The following is a 20,102-nucleotide window of genomic DNA, read 5'->3' as shown; positions in this document are numbered from 1 at the left end:
TTATTTTATTCACATTTCTTTTTTTTTAATTCGATTCCTTGGTAGTTGATAGTTGATACACACTCTTGTTGTCGTCGTCATTGGAGAGCATAGCCGTAGGACCGTTGAATCGAAATCGTCGGTATTTTTGTAATAAATATTTTCTCTCTGTGGGGCCGTGGTCCGTCCAGTTTTCGTGGTGTGAACGTTTCGATGGTCCGACCATCGCAACAACGCGTATCGCCGTACGGTTGAATAAAATGCAGCAGGTCACCGTGCAACCGTCGTTGCGACCGCTGTAGTGGACGGAGTTTCGCGACACCATTGCCGGTGGTGGTGTGCTTAACACAACATCCGTGGCTACAGATGGTCCGACGACGATAACATCTCAGGTAAACACTACCAAGCAGCCAAGCACTACCGAACGTACCTATCACCTTCCTTGTTGTACTGTGTCTTGCAGGGTGAAGATGGCTGAAGATGTTTCAGAAAATAGAGAATGGTCACCTTCGATGTCGGTAAGTCAAATATAACTAATTGTTATACCTTGGTAGATATTAAGTCCTGTTATACATAGCTCCCAGCTTGTATGTTACTGCTGAGCACCCATCTGTCACCTACCAAGGTGGTAAGATTTATCCTTAAAGATAATATAGTAAGCATCTCCCTTAATTTTGTATTTTATATACAAAAATATTATAAGTTATCATAAGTTTCATTTAATAAACAATCATCATTTATCTACTTGTATCAATATTGGTTTTTACCACTAATTTAAATTAACTTGGCTTTAAATATTAGGTATTTCATTTAAGTTTTCTTATTAAATAGTGATATCTTTGGAATAGGCACAATTGCTAGTATATAACACAAGCATTCCTCATAATATACACAGTTATATAGACGAATAAAGAATAACTAGTTTTTCTTATTAAACAAATATTTTTCTGTAAGGAAATAAAATTAAAAAATAAATAGATACCTATTTGAATTATTTTTTTTTTTAAAGAACGGTTCTAAAATGTATTGTATTTTTTAGATTTTTACTAAGTAAATTTAATCCTTTACTAGGACAATAAATTATGATTCTATGATTGTATTTCACCTCAGATGACATGAAATTGATAATTATTGATTGTTACACACTATCATTAAATGGTTTATGAACTTATTAAGTAATGCATTTTACATTCTTTATTTTTAGAAATATTTATAAAACAAATATTTAAGTACAATCTGTTAAATTAAAACAATATAATGTAATGCATAAAATAAGAACGATTTAAATACAGTATGAATTGAGTGAAGATGAAGTCCATTATTCTATTACATGTTACAAGATAAACAATAATTTTACCATAAAAATTACTTATGAATTTCATACTTGTAATATTTATTTTTATTTTAAGTTAAATACTTTATTACCTCTTGATTATCTATTAAAGAAAAAATATTTTTTTAATTAGTATTTATAAGAATTGTCTTAATTACCTGTAATTTGTATGGTTTTTTTCAAGGTTTTCTTTAAATGTTAATGATTATTAAAACTAATTCATAGATTTCAATATACTACTTAAATAGTTTACCCATTTAAATTTAAATGAATAATTAATGCCTGTGGTAGTTTCAATATTTATTATGTAATTTTAGTATATTTTTCAAAAATTTATTGTGAGATGTGTGTTTTTATTTTTTCAATTAAAATGTAGATCTCAAATTACTCATATTTTTGCTCTTAACATTTAGCACACATCAATATTGATTTTTTTTTTTTTATTTGTACTATATATTATGAAAGTTGTTGAAAAGAATTTTTAGAATCAAATGAATGATTTACCTATAATGTAAAGAATACTCATTATAATTTTTATAAGTATTTTATAAGCTATATATTTAGGTCTTAAAAAATCATTTATCATTATGCTATCTTTGATTAGAACTTTGATAAAGTTTTAAATTACGAATAATTATTAATATTTGTGCATTATTGTCCCTGGAAAACTTCTCTTTTTAGTGATATCGTTAAAGTGGATAGTATACAAAAGTAGAAAATGTATAAACACTATACTGTAAATTAAATTATTATTATCTATAATAGTAATTTAGGGTTGCTATTCATCCTGAATTTTCTATAGCAATACCAGTTTTTAGAACTTGTTTCTAATATTTTTTAAATATTGCCCGTGGAGTAAAAAAGTTACTGTCTGATATATTTTTTTTGTATACTGTATACCTATTGCTAAATCCTAAAAATATAATTTGTTTTTATCAAAACTTTAATTAAGTGATAACGCATTACAATGGTAGGAATATTTTTTATGTTGCATTAAAATGCTATTTACCTTTGCTTGTTAAGTTATAATAAAATACTTATTCATCTTAAATTTATGAATACTATTAACTACTATCTTAACAATTATGACTACCAGTTAATCCTTAAATTACATTGTCTAAAATTTTTATTTATACTAGGTACCTACTTTTATAATAATGAATATTTCTCTATTCCTTTATATTTATTTAATGATATTTAGTCATCATCATAGCTATAATTTTAAATCATGCTTACATTTTGATATGAATTAAAATTAAATATCTGATACAATAAATAAGTATTTATAAAAAAAAAATCAAGATTAAAATTGTATCTTTACTCCAGATCCTAACTTGGTGGTGTAACAATGTTTTATAAGTTTAAGCACATATTTAGAGAAATTAATTATACCATATATCTTTACTTATTTTTTTTATATAGATATATTGAGGTTGCCTTTAATAAAGAAATAAAAAAACTTTGTGTAAGTATAAATATTTGAATTCATTAGAGAAATCAAAGTATAAAAAACTAGTTTATGTCTTTGGTTATATTAACAAGCAGATGACCTTGATGGTTTTGATCAAATAAATCTTCAGTTGGCAGATAGAATTCTTAAATTGTTTTAACTGGATCATCAAATTTTATTCACAGATTTTCTCATTTACCCACTATAAGGAAATTGTCAGCCTAATTGTTTGCTATATAATTATTCATAGTTTTTAGATTAAATACAATGTGGCTTATCTATAATGTCATAATCACAAATAATAATAAAAATTGTACATACAGAGTTAGAGGTAACAAGTAATTTCATTGGTATATAATGTCTCACTCATAGTGATCACTTCCTGGGTATTGCACTTAAAATAATAATAGCTGAACAAACGAGATCAGAAGTTATATTATGTGACTACAATGCATGTTTCCTGTCAATTGACATAGTATAAGCTATGTCAACTGCCAAAAATGTAATAATAATAACAAACGTTAACTATGATTATTTTGTCATAATCAAACCAATTTCATATCACAATAGATTTTATAATTTTCATATATCATTAAAATATGTTATAAAATTTATTGTACCTATATATTATTTGAGTATTATTATTTTTATAATTAAATATACACTATAAAAATAAATTGCGTAGAATAATACAATATCATATTTTTTATATGGAACAAACACTAATAATTTTGATACTTAAGTACTAACTACTAAATAGCAAATACTTATATCATTAATCTCTTAATAGGAACTTTCATTTTTAGTTATTCAATAATTTCCTTCCCTAATAGGCAGCTATAGTATGTCAGACTTTTTTTTTTTAATTTAATGGCTTAAATTAATTTTGATTGTGTTTTTAAGAGGCTGTTAGAGTTATCTTTGTCTAAAAAATGTATTATAATAATATAACTTTATAAGTTCCTCCTTATTTTTAGGTATTAGGCTAATATTATATTTAATTTATAAATATAAAAATATCTATATTTTAATACAATAATAATAATTTTAAATATATTTAATCATTAAATGGTTTATATATAATTTTTCTTAAATTCCTTAAGTTTTTGGTCCCTTGGTTATGAGCTCAGAAATCAATTGTTTCCAATTAAGTCATGAAGATTTAAAATGCTGATAAATTATTTTAAAATTTAAATATCAATTAAATACTGTGTGGGACCCTATTATTATTATTAAATAAAATAATCCAATTCATAATAGAGCATAATGTATTCTTATACTTGTAAAATTTGGTATTTTATACATTAGTAAGACTAAGCAACGCGTCATGTAGGTACCACGTCCTCTTTAAATATTTTATTCGTACAGTTATTAACCTGTTGTTAATTGTTACTTATTCTGATGATTATAAAAACTGTTTTTATAGCCTTATCAAAAATTAATCTAAGACGCAAATAATAATTATATATTAAATAGCAAATAAATTATATAACTATTCTTATATTAAGAATGAATTATTTTAATTGTAATCTATTGATCATTTGTGTTATATACTCGTATTATACAATAGCGAAGTGTTCAAATTTTTTCTCTTTCTAACTGTCACTAATAGTGACATCACGCTACATCATAATATTTCTAATATATAAGAGATTATAAGTTATAAGTCACGTTCATAGTAATATGATTTGTCAAGCTTTCTTTTTTTCTTAAGAGTACGAATTGTCTGACGTAAATTTCCGATGTATTTATTATTATAATTGATGTCTACAACCAACTATTAAAGACTACTTAACCATAAATGAAATTAAAAGTATCATCGCTTTCTCATAATACCCAAGCAATATTGACCGCTTAATAAACACGATACTTACATGTTAATTTTTATTTTTAATGGTATCTCTCTTGGTATCTTTTTTATTGCTATCTTGTATTTGAACTATTGGGTGACTCATCATGCATGCAGGCCAGCTTACCCTAATTTTTTGTTTTAATAATAAATATTAGAATTTTCAAAATTAGGTACTTAAAGGTTATAAATATCATAATTATAAAGTTTTAGATATTTTTACCATTTAAGGAGTATTTTATGACGTTAAAAACATCTTTAGATCCTGAGCGGAGCGATAAATGTATTGGTTTTACTGAAACGTATTGATATAGTTATTTTTTTTATTTATAAATGACTACTATAATACAATTATATCTGATATATTGATTTTTCGGGGGGGGGGGGGGATTGTGTTATTGTTTTTTTTTTTTTTTTTTTTTTTTTTTTTTTAAGAAAAATAAATAAATTATTTTTTTTGGGTTTTTTTTGGGTTTTGGGGGGGGGGGGGGATAATCTAGTAATATTTTTTCTCACTTTTTTTGATCCCACTTCAAAATTAAAATATATCCAGTAATATAATCAGGAAGTTTTAATTTTTACACAAAAGTCAGTTTTAAACAAGATTGATTTGGATTTTTTTTTTTTCAAAAATAAACAACTAGATACAAGGATTTTTTTTACCAATTAATATTTATTATACTTTTATTTATGTTCTTAAATGCATTTTTTAGACAAACATAATATTTTAAAAATATTTAACCTATTTTTATGTTATTTATTTAATATTTCTACTTTGTATTGCTTTTTTGTTTTATATGTAATACAATTCTAGTTTGTAAGCTAAAAAGCTTAAAAATGTATCACAAGGTTCTTCGTAAGTTTATCTACTACGTAATAAAGTTTAAATTTTTAATAAATAGGATGTATTTGTATTATATTATATTAGTGACTTACACAATGACGATGACGTAAGGTGTATTCGGTAACTACTATACAGTAAAATAACCTATTATTTCTTTAGTTATCAAATTTAGAGTAAACAATATTATCTGTTTTATAAAAAGGCCGTTTTTGTATAAGATATTTTAACTCTAAACTCGATATTTTGTTAGCATTTGTTAAACTAAGGTAAAAAATTTGAGAGTAAAAACATTTTTAAATTGAAATTATACTATAATTTTCTACATACTAAAAATAATGAAGCGTTGTTTAATGTCCCAGTAATTGGTAAAATCAGTGTCGATGGTTGCAGCAGAATTAGTAGGGTCATGATGAATCTTAAATGTTATTGTTTGGTTATTAACAGTGAATAATATTACACTTACACACGACATCGATAATTTAAATTTATCAAGACAAATGCTAAATTAATGAATCCATATTAACCCAGTATATCCTTTAAAAAATATATCTGTGAAGTTTCGATCAGTGATCACTAGAAATTGTTAGGTATTAAAGTTATGTGTTTAACTTAAAATGCATATAATGCATTTTTGTTTTATGTAGGTTTAGAATATTTGTTGATATTTATCTCATTGTAACACATTTATTTTTGTTTTTTTATATATTTTATATATTATGGAAAGTATCAATGTGTTGAAAAAATGCTAATATTTTAAGTATTATGTTAAAAGGAATTGTGAAAGATAATTGTATATTCTTGAAAAATATTACGTAAATTCCATTTGGTAGGTATGAATAATCTTAATATCATTAATATCTCTATACACCTTCAATTAATTAATATTTTAAAATAAATAGTTACTGTTAAACGTTATGAATCGTCTTCTAGCCAATAATATATTAAATTAGTTTATAATACTTCTAAAGCTATGCTATGCAATTTGTTTTAACTAACAAAGCCAGAAGTCAGTTAATATGAATGTTTAACGACTTACAAATAAATTTAATTTTAGTCTGAAAACATGTTTGAATAGGAAAAAAATGCATTAATAAATTAATAATAGTCTACGTCATGATAACCAAAATTGAATTTATTTGATAAAAATAAACAATATTTTTTTTTCATATTGTATTAAGACATAGTTATTTTATCGTTTTAAATTCTGATTCGGAAATACGTACTTAATAGTATTACAATAAGTTATATTATATGTACAGGGTAATAAATTAAACGTAAGACATCTAATTATTTCAGAAAACACTATACTTTTGAAAAATATTGAGTATTTGCGTTAAATAGATGCCGGATATATAAATATTATAAATTATAACACTTTTAAACGCTATTTTTTTTTGCTAAATAATAATGTATATTTTTACTTGATGTTTTTATTAAATAAATATTAATAGTTTTTCAAGTATATTTTTAATTTTAATTACTCAATAGTAATATGTACTTTTTATTTATTTTAATATAGTTATAATAAATTGTATCAGGAAAAAGCAAAGTGAATTAAATTAATAAAAATATAAATTTCTATTGTTTATAACTGTAAAATGTATAGATAAGAATTTATTTAATAAATAAGTTAATTAAGTATTTTCATATAGTAGCTTTTGATTTATGTAATAAATCAATATTTGTTACTTTTTAAGCATTGAAATTTTTATTAGATTGTTATGATCCGTTTCAAAGTATATCTACGATTGTTTTACAAATAGCACTTAAGTCAAAACTATTGATACAAATATAAAGAATCCTGAACCTGAATTTAAATCTTTTATTACCAATGAATAAAATAATATTTGTTTTTTTAAATATATATAGTATATATTGTATAATATGTATATAAAACAGAAATATTTTTAAAGTTAATTTTAATTTTAGTAGGTATTTCACATAATCTATCATTTTAGTACATTTAACCATGTAGTGGCAAAATAATGAGATCGAGATAAAGATCAAATTGTTCCAATTTTAAATTTAAACATACATTTGTGTAAATAATAATTTTTTTAATGGCTACTAAAATTTATTCTCTATTGTATAAATCCAACATTAGCAATGTTTGCTTTTTCAATACAAATTCAATGAAACTGAGAAAAAAGAACAGCAGGCAATACGTTTATTTCATTGAGCAATATCTTTACATCACGTTTGTCGTTGTCTGCAGTGTGGTGTACATAATAGAAGTAAATCGCGAATTATGTTCGGGTGAGCGTTAGTGATGACGGGAGAACCTGTGGCTTTTAGACTGTGTATGGGAAAAAAAAGTACACGTTTAAAATAAATAAATACATTTATACGATTCGAAGTAGTGTAAAAAACGATATAATTCAAACAGGGGATTCACATACGTTAATCCTGCAGACATTGGTTTTATCACATACGTCCGTACACACATATGGGTTGCATCATCCAATAGTGTTGAAGGAAAGTGACCAGCTTCTAACAACATTTAAGACTAGCATAAAAAAAGTAAAAAAAAATCATTTTTCTATCTTAATCTATCATGACCAACTGCAATTATACTTGTATTTAAATATTGCAATATGATTGCTTTTAATAGATATATTGTGCCTTTTGGGAACCATGTGCCCATGTATGACACATTTCATAAAACGTATATGGTGTTTGTGATTAGAATTTGCAGTGCTGTACATTCTAATCTAAACATGTGTCTTGTTTTAAATTGTACTTGAATAATTTAAAATAATTTGACTTGTTATTTGTATTTGGTCTCTGGCTTATATATTTTGAGCATTATTTATCAAAATATACCTAAATATAAATTATAATTTATAAAAATAATTGTTTATTGAAAAAATGATCTTTTAATGAGACAATGAAGTATTAACTTTGCGTGGATAAATAATTATAAATATCTATTTTAAACTTGGACTATCATACAATTGAAATTTCTAAGAATTTTACCATTTATTTTAGTTATTTAATTAATCTTGAGCTTATAATTCTTTTGATAATAATTAAACAAAAACTTTGAAACAAACATTTGTATACATTAGATACCTCTATATCTTTGTTATGATAGTATGTGTATATAATTTAAAATGTCGGAGGAAATAATAATAATAATGATAATAATAATTATTATTATTATTATTATTATTTTCCCTTTATCTAGTGACTATAACAAAATACAATTTAATGCATAGAATATAGATTACTTATGTATTGTATGTCTATATTGTAATATAATTTATCACGCATGTTTTATTGTGTATTACATATATTAAAATACTTTAGGTTTTGAAAAACGTTAGTTTTATTTATTTGAGTCGTCCTCACGATGAAAACTATACAATTATGACGATTTTCAATAATACAATTCATACTGTGTATAATAATAATATAAAATTGAAATGTAGAAAAGAGAAACATTTTTATTTAGCAACTCTGAACATAATTATACAATACAACATTATCTTGAGTAGTCGAGCAGACACGAGTTCTCTGATTCAGACGCAATTTGCACCTTTTACTCGGTATTTAAGTGATTAATGACTGTTACACGTCAATCATAAATCGACAACATCGGAGAACTATTATTATGATGTCGAATCGACTGCAGAAATGTGATGTTGGTATAATTTTCCTATTAAAATAACACTATAATATTGTGTTAGTAATATACCTAATATATTATTTTATGTGTAAGGAAAAATCCACGATTGTTATAGGATAAAAATCCTTTTAAACGTTTATTTAATAGAAAAAACTCTGGAACAAACAATAAAAAACTTTTATGTATTATAATATTATTCTTATTATACTTAAGTCTTCATCATAAGCCACGCGTTGTATAATTATAGAAAGTGTACGCCAGCGAAAGTTGAATATTGTAAACAATTATGATTGTTTATTTGTTTAAAAATAGTTAATTAATGATTTTTAAATGTTTAGAATTTGATGATGAATTTAAATTTCACTGAACTATAGGTTAATGGATGGATAATATACCTATGTTAAAAAGTAATTTATGTTTTAACCTAATTCACCAATGTTATTTTTATTTCATTACTTTTTTTTGTTTATTGTAGATTTTTGATATAAAAGTTAGATTTTCTTAGATCAAGTTTTATATATAAAAAAAAAAAAAAACATGTTACTTTAGCTATGTTCAGGCATTGAAGGTAAAAATGACCATACAATTTATTATAAATATGGAATCGATGTTTGGCGCTTATCATTCTTCACTTAACTCAACAGAATGTAAAACCAATACATTTCTCCTTTAGTTCCTCTATACGGAATTTAATATATTGTACTGTTTTTTACTTTAATTCTGTGTGTTGTATTATATTTATCTATGTAATAGAATTTAACGTTTGCTTTTTAATAGAAATGAGTGTTCATTTGAACTACAAATTACCGATTCATTTGACTTATTCATTCATCTGAATTTTAACTGAAATCATATCACATTTACATCACCCTTGGGTGACTTTCTGGATCACCAGGAGTTCTGATAAAACTTAAGATTTTTTTAATTCTTTTTAGGGTCGTTATTATTTTGTTCCAATGGGATTTAAGTGTAAACTATTTTTTCTAAAGCAACTCTTCAATAATTGTACCCTTTGATTTTGATTTTTTTTTTATTATTGGTAATGTTTTTGTTGTTGAAAATTTACGTAAATTGACCTATATTATACATTTAAGGGTATAAGAATATTATATTGGGTAGTATTTCAATGGATTGTATTGATAGTTTCATTTCAAAGTCATGTATAACAATGTTAAATGTTTCAATTTTAAAATACTTATTAGTTATTACTCACTTCAAAATTCATATATTAAATAAATCTATCGAGTTGTCCTGCAAGGTAATATCTTTAAATTTTATAATAGGTCAATTCACTCTTATATTGAAGTTACATTAAAAATTGGATCTATTGAACATACGTTTCTGCGTTGTTCGTATGTAAGACGAAAGTATAGTATGCGGATTGGTGTTTTCAACATATTTAAAGTGGAATATTATTATTTTCGGTACATCACGAATTAGTGTGTGCGTGTACACTGTTCACTTCACCAATTCTGGCTCGTTTGCGTACGCTCATTTGGACTCAATCTTTTTTTGTTATTTTGTATAATATTTATATGACTTTAATTCCCGAGAAACAGGATGATTTATAAGGTCAGTACAATTTAGAGAGGGGGGGGGGACAGTTGGTTTTATTTCTGGCTACTAGTGTATGTACTACGTACGCGTTACACAAGACTCGTCTAATTATACGCGACTATTTCAATTTATGCGCGCGGACTTGTAGTGTTGTGTAGAATTTACGTTTTTTTTTTTTTTATTGCATATTATATGAAATTTAAATAGGATGAGCTAATATATATATATATATATATATATATATAATAGGTACAACAAGAATGCTATAATAGGTATATATTATTATAATTTACCAAGATTATTCAAATTATTTGTCTAAAAATATTCCTATTGTTAATTTTCTTTTACAGAAATGAGAATAAAACTCATTTTAAGGTAGAAAAATTTTTTCGGAATATTTATAGCGCGTTTTCTAAATTTGTGTTGAAATAAAAAGTAATAAATCACAATCTTTGCGACTAAGTCTAATTAAAACATATAGGTATCAAAATATGTTTAAAAAAAAATTTGATTTGTATACTTATTACTCGCTTCTTTTAGTCTAGATTTTAGAACTGTGGTTTTCACTATATCAAGCACATCTGGTATGAATATAATACGATTATTACAGATTTAAGTCCAAGCATGTCAAACTCAAAGTTTTAACTGGTCCAAAAAAAATATTGAATTTAATAATATGCCAGCAGCTTAAGAAAAAAGTGTAATTTTTATCTTTTATACTTATACGTTATACCCAATATATTATATTTATGTTCATGCATAAAATAAGTATCCTTCCTTATTCTCCCTTCAACTCTGCCAGTTGAGTATTTTGCCGAGTCAACGAACCATGGCTGTATAGAGTGTAGGTATTCACATTTGTCGCGTCTAGTCTTCCCCCCAACGACTGTAACGTATTTTTCGCCCTATTATTTTGTACCCTGTTATTATTTCCTCCTTTTTAAATGTCGAAGAACGGTTTTTTTCATTGCATTATACTATTTCCCAAGTTGTACATCGTGAATAATACGAATTGAGGTATACATATTTATAGGCATTTACGTATCCGCGTTCTGTTGATAGCATCGATAATTATAATAAAAATATATTATTAATTATTATAGTCGCTGTGAATTTGCAATTTCTGATAAATTTTAAAACGTAGTTTTGTATCATACGTTGCCATTTATTATTATTGCTACTACCTACTATGCATTATAATATAGCAATAAGAAGCCATACGGTGTATTGCATACAATATTATCATATTATAATGCAGTAGTAGTAGACTGTAAGTGTATATATACTATTTAATATATTATGTTTTACGTGCGTACGTATTTGTGTATATCTTGTCAGGTGTGAGGTAGACGGTGACGTAATTCCATCGCTACCCAACGACATACAATTATAGACCATACAAAAAACTTGCTGGTCGTGTGGTTTCCCTTTTTACCACTATATATCATCGTTGTGGTCGCGTTGGACGAAAGACGTCGAAGAAGACCTATTCGCGGTTAACCGGATGGCAATGTGTCATCTGCATGAACTTATGGCTTATAGTATGTACATATTATATTGTACTTATTAGACATTAGTATATCACTTTACTTCATTGGTACAAATCGTTCATATAGTGTGTTAATTAAAACAATAAATCTTTAAAAGATTCTAGTGCTGACTTTTTCCGTAATTCTTAAAAATTTGAAAATTATATTTTATATTTTAGTTGCACCTATACATTTATCACCAATCTATGCCTCCTACTGAGGAAGGGTTGATATAGTGCATTAACAAAAATTACTTGATAGAAAAAAACTCTTAAGCCTTGTAGAATAGTCAGATTTTGATATATTTTTTTTGTCTATAAGAAAAAGCTTTCTACAGCTCTCATTAAACTCTTATTTCTGATTATATTATATCATTTTTTTTTTTTAAAGTTTAAAATTGTTTTTAAATGAATAATATTTGAGATTAAAATATTAAGAAACTAAGTTAAATACAGATTATAAAATATTTTTCTCTATAAAAAAAAAAATTAGTCGATTCTGCAAAATAGGATCATTATTCCTGTTGTAAATTTGCAAGAAAACAATTACATTAGTAAGGGGTTGTTTAAACTCTTACGGGTCCTATTTTTTTTTATCAAAAGTAAACAATATAAGATATATTTTTATTCTAGACTGAACTGTAGTAGAGTACTATATATATGGTAGCTAACCTAACCTCCTTCAATCAAGTTATTTTATTATACACTGATTTTATTATTATTATACGATTCTATATTTATACCGCATAATATATTGTTATATACTTAAAAATTGCTTATATTTTTACTCGTTTTTAAAATTAATTATCATAATATAGTATTATATGGTAATGGAGTTTCAAGCCATCAATTTTTCGTTTTTAAGAGTTATTATTATGCACATACTCTTCATTATTACCCCATTCGGAAAATATAAAGAAATTATAAATATGTGTACACTATTTTTCTTATTATATTTTTGTATAAAATTTTATTTTCTCATCAAAAAAGATAAATCACCGAATAATCAATAAGAATTATAAATATAATAATTGTTATATTGCTTGTTGTAGCGTGTACTATTTATGTTAATTTAATTGACTTCAATTAACATCTTCAGTAAATTATTATTTTAGTTTATTAGCTTTCAAATATTAATGTATTTATTTAAATTGTTAAAGTTCTATTAGTAGTCACTAATCATTATTTTTATCAGTTAGTTATTGTTTAAGCACTTCCTTAAAATGTGGTAACTAATTATATTGTTATTCGTTAAATATTATTTGCATTTTTTTTTTTTTATTTCACTAGTTCTTGTATTATATAAATAAACAATTTAACTAGGAATTTAAACAGTTTTACTATATTTTTTTTCATAAGTCGTCTTATTTAAAAATCAAAAAAATATATCTGCTTACTTATATTACTTTTATTACTACTTTTAGTTAAATATATGTTTATAAAAATGTATCTTGCAACATATCTAAAAACATGTATGGTTTTAAATAATAGTATATATTCAATTCCCAAAATTTTTAAAATCCGCTCTAACTATATTAAGCTTGATTGACCTAATAGAATAATATATTTTAAGGTATAAAATTCGAATTTATTTTTTTCAAATATTGTTTAAAGTGTATTTACTATTTAGGTATTATTTTTGCTTATTATTATATTGTAAATATGTATTTTTCATATAAGCTTGGAGATTAAAATAAAATACAACAACTTTTTTTCCCTGCACGTTATATTTTATTATAGTAATTTGTTTAAAGTACTTACGAGTACTTACCTATTATGAATTATAGACAATTTTAAAATTTAGTCAAAAGTATTTGTATAAGATAACTAATAAATTATAAATAAATCTTAAATATTAAATTAAATTAAATAAAATTGATGCGTGACTAATACAAGCATCATTATTATCAACCAGATAATAATCAACCCAGTATTCCAAAATAAATATTTTTGACGGGGTATTTATACATATTCTGAATCAGTATAAACTAGTTGTTTGGTGTGTTTTCTTAAACCCCCTTTATTTTTACTCTGTAGGTATTTTTCTCTCTTTCTCTTTAACCCTCCTCTCCCCTAGTTGAAACTATCATAATAGTCGCCCATTTGCGCGGTTGAATTAGTCTTTGCTGAAACGGCATCGTTCTCTCAACTGCTTTGCACGTGATAATTTTAATTTTTTTTTGAGTATAGTCTCGCATCACCTCTACATTTTTTGTTCATGGGTCTAGCAATCGCAGTAAGTATTAAGTGTTTTGATTTCTTAAATCACGTACATCATATTATAATATTGCGATGACTGTTGTTTTTTTTTTTTTTTTAAACCACTTTTATTTATCTAAATTTCGTTGCTGTCTAATTTAGTCGTTAAATATTCAGACATGCGGTCGTGATAATTTTGACGAGATGGCGGAGAAAAGAATATAAAATATTCGTGCCACTATACCACTATATTATACGTGACATAACATTACGGAAACATATTGTATATGGTGTACCTATATCACACACAGACTACTGTATAATATTGTATTTTATTAAACTACTACTATAGTTTATAATACTAAATAAAATATCCACTATACACAGACTTCAATTAGTAACAATTCCACCGGCAGGTCACGTGCCTTCTCCGCGAATGGGTTACTATTATTCCCTTTGATTAACTGTAATTGACCACACCCGCGGATCCACTCGTGAACGATATGTTTTGGTGTATGCCTTGTGGGGAGGGGAAGGATCTCCAATAGTCCAATGTCAAATGCCCAATGATCAATGCGACTATGTACATTGACACAGTGAACAATGTACACGTTGTTATTTTTGTCCGTTCCATCGCCACGCCGTGATAGTCTCTTAGAGCCTTGGGTGACGTTTAGCAGGTTAGGCAATTCAATTTTAAATGAAATAAACGCCTCTCTCTTCTCTTCAATTAGATTTCATTTCATCAAAATAAAATATATGTATTATTACAGTTTCGCTGACATTGAAACCTTTTAAGATTTATTATTTTAATTGATGGTGTAGAATTGTAGTATATATATATATATGATTGTATTGATTGTATTAATTACCTATAACTTCAATAGACATCCTACTTTACAAGCACTTGGTCATAAATTACAAACTGGAATATTTCCCGAATTAACCGTATTGGTTAATAGATTCATTAGGGGTATTTTTTCGTATATGGAATTTTAAAAACATTATTTTGTTTATATTGGACAATAAAAAAAAAAAAAAAACAAGTACTTATTTATAGTTAATCACATAAATCTGGCTTATGTATAATATTATATGAAAAAGTATATATAATTTCATATTTTATTTTACGTGATTATTGGTAGTGGTATACCTAGTTGTTTTTATAAGAAATTAAATCCTACTCAATGAAACAAAATTATACATACATCAACAATAATAAGCTCAAAACTTATTAGATCTGTAGACCATTATGGTATTATCAGCGTTTAATGATTAAACAATAATAATTGGATAGTTATCTTGATTTAGGTCGTGTGCAGTTTAATTTTATTGTTATTTTGGTAGACTATGATGGTCAAAAACATGGTGAATATAATTTATATTATTTTATTTGAATTAAGTAACATAAAACAATTATTGATAATTAACTTTTAAATATGGTTTCAAAATCGCTTGAAAAAAATTGGTAAAATATAAGTATATAATCTATTATTTCTGTATTTTTTATCTTAGTAATTAACCTAATTTTCTAATACAAAAGGTATTTATATTTATCAATTTTTATAAAAGAAAAATAATTCTTATAATTAAGTATATATTTTCAATTAGCATATTTAACTAATTTTATAATATTATATGTGTTGCTACTGTTCCTATAAACCGTTTTTATCGAATAAATTAATCTAATATATTATTTACACATGGTATATTTGCATACTATGTCTTATTAGTTTTTTAATATGTAATTGTATTTCATCTACATTTTATTATCACTAAAATACTTAATTTATCTAAACATATTAAATTAAATATTACAGTAACAAATATAGTACTTATAATCAATATACATTTTCAACTCAAATATAATTTAAATAAAATATTATCCTTTAAACCTTAATTAGGTAGTGTTTTATATCATAAACTTTAATTATTTTTCGTTACATCTGAGATTATTACGAATAAAGTATTAAACAAAAATGTTTATATTATATTCACGTTTAATATACTCTTACATTTATATATATATATAATTGTAACTATTCTTTGGTATACCTATTTCTATTATTCACTTACGACTAATATTTTTTTTAACTACTATCTTGTACATTTTCTTAACAGTAAATAAATTATTGAAATATATGAATAATACTTTACCTTTACCTTGAAATTTGAATTTCTATTTCTAAATTATCATGATTTATCTTTTAAATGTATAGGAATATAGATACAATTGTATTAATATAATACATATTAAAACTGTAAGAAATTTAAAATATATATAAAAAAACATCTAGAATAATATCTATGCTCATATTATGTGTTTCGCGTGTATTTTTGTCTACCTATATAACATTTTATTAGTTGTAAAACATGTGAACGAAAATTAGTGAATGTGTGTTATACGCAATAAAAAAAACACCAGAAAATGAAAGAAAAATTGAAATTTTATGTTCTATTATTCTTTAATAAATTAAACATGATATTGAAGAATATTCAATATTTTTTTTGTGAATTTTTCACAAATATAAGTATCTAGATTTTTATCAATTGGTTTCTCAATTATTAATGTACAATTATACATCTTTAATTAATTTTAGGAAATTACCATCAATTTGTGAATCATCATAAAACGTGCTTAAAATATGATTTGAAAATAATCTGTGTTGTCCTTAAATAAATAAATATTAACGTTAATGAAGTGATATTTTTTTTAAATTTAATATAGCAATATATTATAATATATATCTGCAATGGCTATGTTTTATGATCGGATGGTACTCGGACTTACAAAGCTGTTGTGCGAGCCGATGAAAAATTGAAATTGTTGACTATGATCGGTGTGTTTCGTTTATAAAAACTCCGTACGTCTGCAAATAAACATAGTCATCGTAGACGTCGTTTTACATTTTATTTGGGCGTACTAAAATCTATTCCCAGAGTAAAAGATTTGTTTTATTCCCCTCCCCATTTTCCTTACTGCCTTTTAACGTGTTAATTGGTCGATTCCAGTTTTGCAAATATATATTTTAACAGTGGTTGGCAATTGTCCGAAAAACATTTACAGTTTAGTACTCACACAATTTATAATACAAATTATTTTTCCAAGACATTTAAATATACTATAATATGGTAATATGCTAAACTATTTATGGTTCGTACATGAAAGAACATTAAAAAATATTATGTATCCAACTGTTAAAAGAGCCTAGTAGAATTAACAGATATTTATATAGGTACATTATACATTTATTCTAACGAAGTACAATTAAAAATTAAAAATTTATCAATAAGTTAGTACTATAACCATCTAAATCTTTAAGTATAAAACTCACCTCAAACTTGATGACTTACGGAATAATAATAAATGAATTAATGAGTTAAATTACATCATTTATTTTTCATGTCAAGGTTATTAGGATTATTAATTGTTATATTTGTATTTAAAATTTAGAAATTTTCTCTTGAGATTTGATTTTTGATCATGTGTATGATAGTAATAATTAGATATAATCATTATCGGTGGTAGCACTCACTTGTTTGTAATATTATAACAATTGCGGGCTTGTTAGCCGAAGTATAAATATAAAAAAATATTATCAAACCCCCCCAGCAAACAAAAATACAATATTATAATACAACTTTTGAAAATCGAATGTTGGCAATAAATTTGACGCTGCCATACTTCGGTCCGGAACCTCTTCATTTTTCAGACAACTACTCCCGACCCATATATAAATGTATGTATTATAAATCGTTGAGCGTTAATGACCACTGTCGTCGTTGTCATCAGCAGTGACGGCGGTGTACCGAGTCGCGCCGGTGTAGGCGGCTGTATATTATTATTATGTTGTATTATATATAGAGTGTGCTCGTGGAAGTGGTTACGGTGGCGGAGGCAAAGGCGAAACTGTGTGTGTGCGTGTGTCGAGGAGCTCATCATCAGTCAGTGAGCTATCGTCATACTCGTAACGCCCGATGCGGTTGTGTCGTCGTCGTGATACAGTATAAGCAATATCGCTCCTCGTCTTTTCTGTGGCGTTAGAGTAAACATAAATTCGTGGATATTTTGCTATTGATCATAATATCGTACGTAACTTTTGTACTTCTGTTGATTTTAAATTTCATCTCGATCGCACTTGTTATTCATGTATGGTAGTGTATTTATTATTCTGCCTTTTTTTTTTTCTTTTCAATCGATCAAAGGCACCAAAATTATGTTATTTATATTTCAGTTAATGGCCACAGTTCATTATATAATGGTTTAACGCGAATAATAACGCCACACTGTAGTTTTCAAGGTATGTCTTTCATCTGTTTTTAATAAATCGATAATTTTGTAACCAATATACACGGACGTTTGGCCCAAAAAATAAAATTTAGTTCTGTACGATAAATATAGTAAATCAATTTATTTTATTTTTACCATTTAAATGTTTGTTTTAATGAATAATATCTGTAAAGCATAAGAGGTTCATTCAAAAACATTACCCTTCAAAAATTATATAACACATTTTTTCACTCTAAGATGACATCAAAAAGTCATTTTTTTTGGTGTTTTCTACGAATACGTTGTAATTAAGTAGTAAAAATTTAATTATGATATAAGAGAAGTCTATTTATTTTGTTGGTAAAACTTAACTTATGCAAATATTTATACAATTTGTAATAGATTTAACTCAAATCAATTTTTCCTTTAATAATATATTTATTAAAGTTATTTTTAAAATTTTTAAATAAACTTAAAATTATATTTTAAAATTTTTGATAAATTTTTTTATTTTTTTTTGTTATCTTATTACGATACAAATTCATGATTTTCTCATAAAAACCCCCGTTTTTACTGTAAATTATTTTTTGAAAAATTTTGACATACCTTATTCAAAATTTAAACAAGCAATTTTTCATTGACCAAAATGATTATACTAAAGATACTAGTCCTTAAAAAAATATGAAAATTCATGTAATATAAGATCTAGTAGGTATTTATTATACTTGAACTATTTTTACAAATTATAAATGTTGATAGATTAATATCAATAATCACTTCAGTTTTAAAATCGCTAAGGCCTTCATCGTAATAAATAACATAAATACTCGTTCATAATTTGATTTTTCTACAACATTAAAGAATTATCTATTAAATAGCTAACGCCTAACAGTAAAAGAGGAGTCCTTATTTAAAAAACAGAAGTTTTTATTTCTACTGGATGCTTCTTAAGTAATTAAAATAATCTCAAGTATTTTAAAATATGGTTTTTAAAAAATTCAAAAATAATATTTTGAAAAACTGCATTATTAAAGAAAAAAGAGGTTACGTATACTTGGTGAATCGCCGTGTATAGTGTATAAATGAAGGTATAAATAACCTTCTAATGCATTTTGCTTGTAGCTGAAACATTATTCATTATACCTATAAAATCGTTATCGTTTTTGTATTTGGCGATTTTACACATCTTTTAAATGTTTGTAAGCCGATCGTTTTCTGTTTCATAAAACCAATATTCCCTGAATGTATACAAATACTGTATTGTAGTTGTTGTACCTCAAGATAGATAAATTAACTGATAGTAGACGCCACTGTTGTCTCGGAATGTCATAAGATATGTTTTACATTCAAGTAAATGTTCCACGCCCAGTTTTATTAGGCTTAATAAAAGAAAATTTAAAAAAAACATTAAACAATTTTCAACACTTATTCAATGTAACAAATATTCGTCCTATTATTTTATATT

At 25.1% G+C, this 20,102-nt stretch overlaps 1 protein-coding gene across 15 annotated transcripts in view; it reads left to right on the top strand.

The window, feature by feature from the left end:
* Positions 1 to 20,102, top strand: part of LOC112594789 (rho GTPase-activating protein 21-A) — a 61,441-nt gene continuing 41,339 nt past the window's right edge. For 9 of the 15 annotated variants that reach the window (XM_025339781.1, XM_025339777.1, XM_025339776.1 and 6 more), the window contains exon 1: positions 2 to 497. In XM_025339781.1, coding sequence (XP_025195566.1) covers positions 450 to 497 — 48 coding nt within the window. In that variant the 5' untranslated portion in view covers positions 2 to 449. Of the gene's footprint in view, positions 498 to 18,327; positions 18,669 to 20,102 lie in introns of those variants that run through there. The other 6 variants (XM_025339775.1, XM_025339786.1, XM_025339785.1 and 3 more) reach the window with 6 other exon arrangements.

The sequence above is a fragment of the Melanaphis sacchari genome, unplaced genomic scaffold (assembly GCF_002803265.2).
Source record: "Melanaphis sacchari strain LSU unplaced genomic scaffold, SCAv2.0 Contig23_pilon_pilon, whole genome shotgun sequence".
Taxonomy (NCBI): Eukaryota; Metazoa; Arthropoda; class Insecta; order Hemiptera; family Aphididae; genus Melanaphis; species Melanaphis sacchari.
The sequence above is the reverse complement of the archived record's forward strand: the minus strand, read 5'-3'. Positions and strand labels throughout refer to the sequence as shown.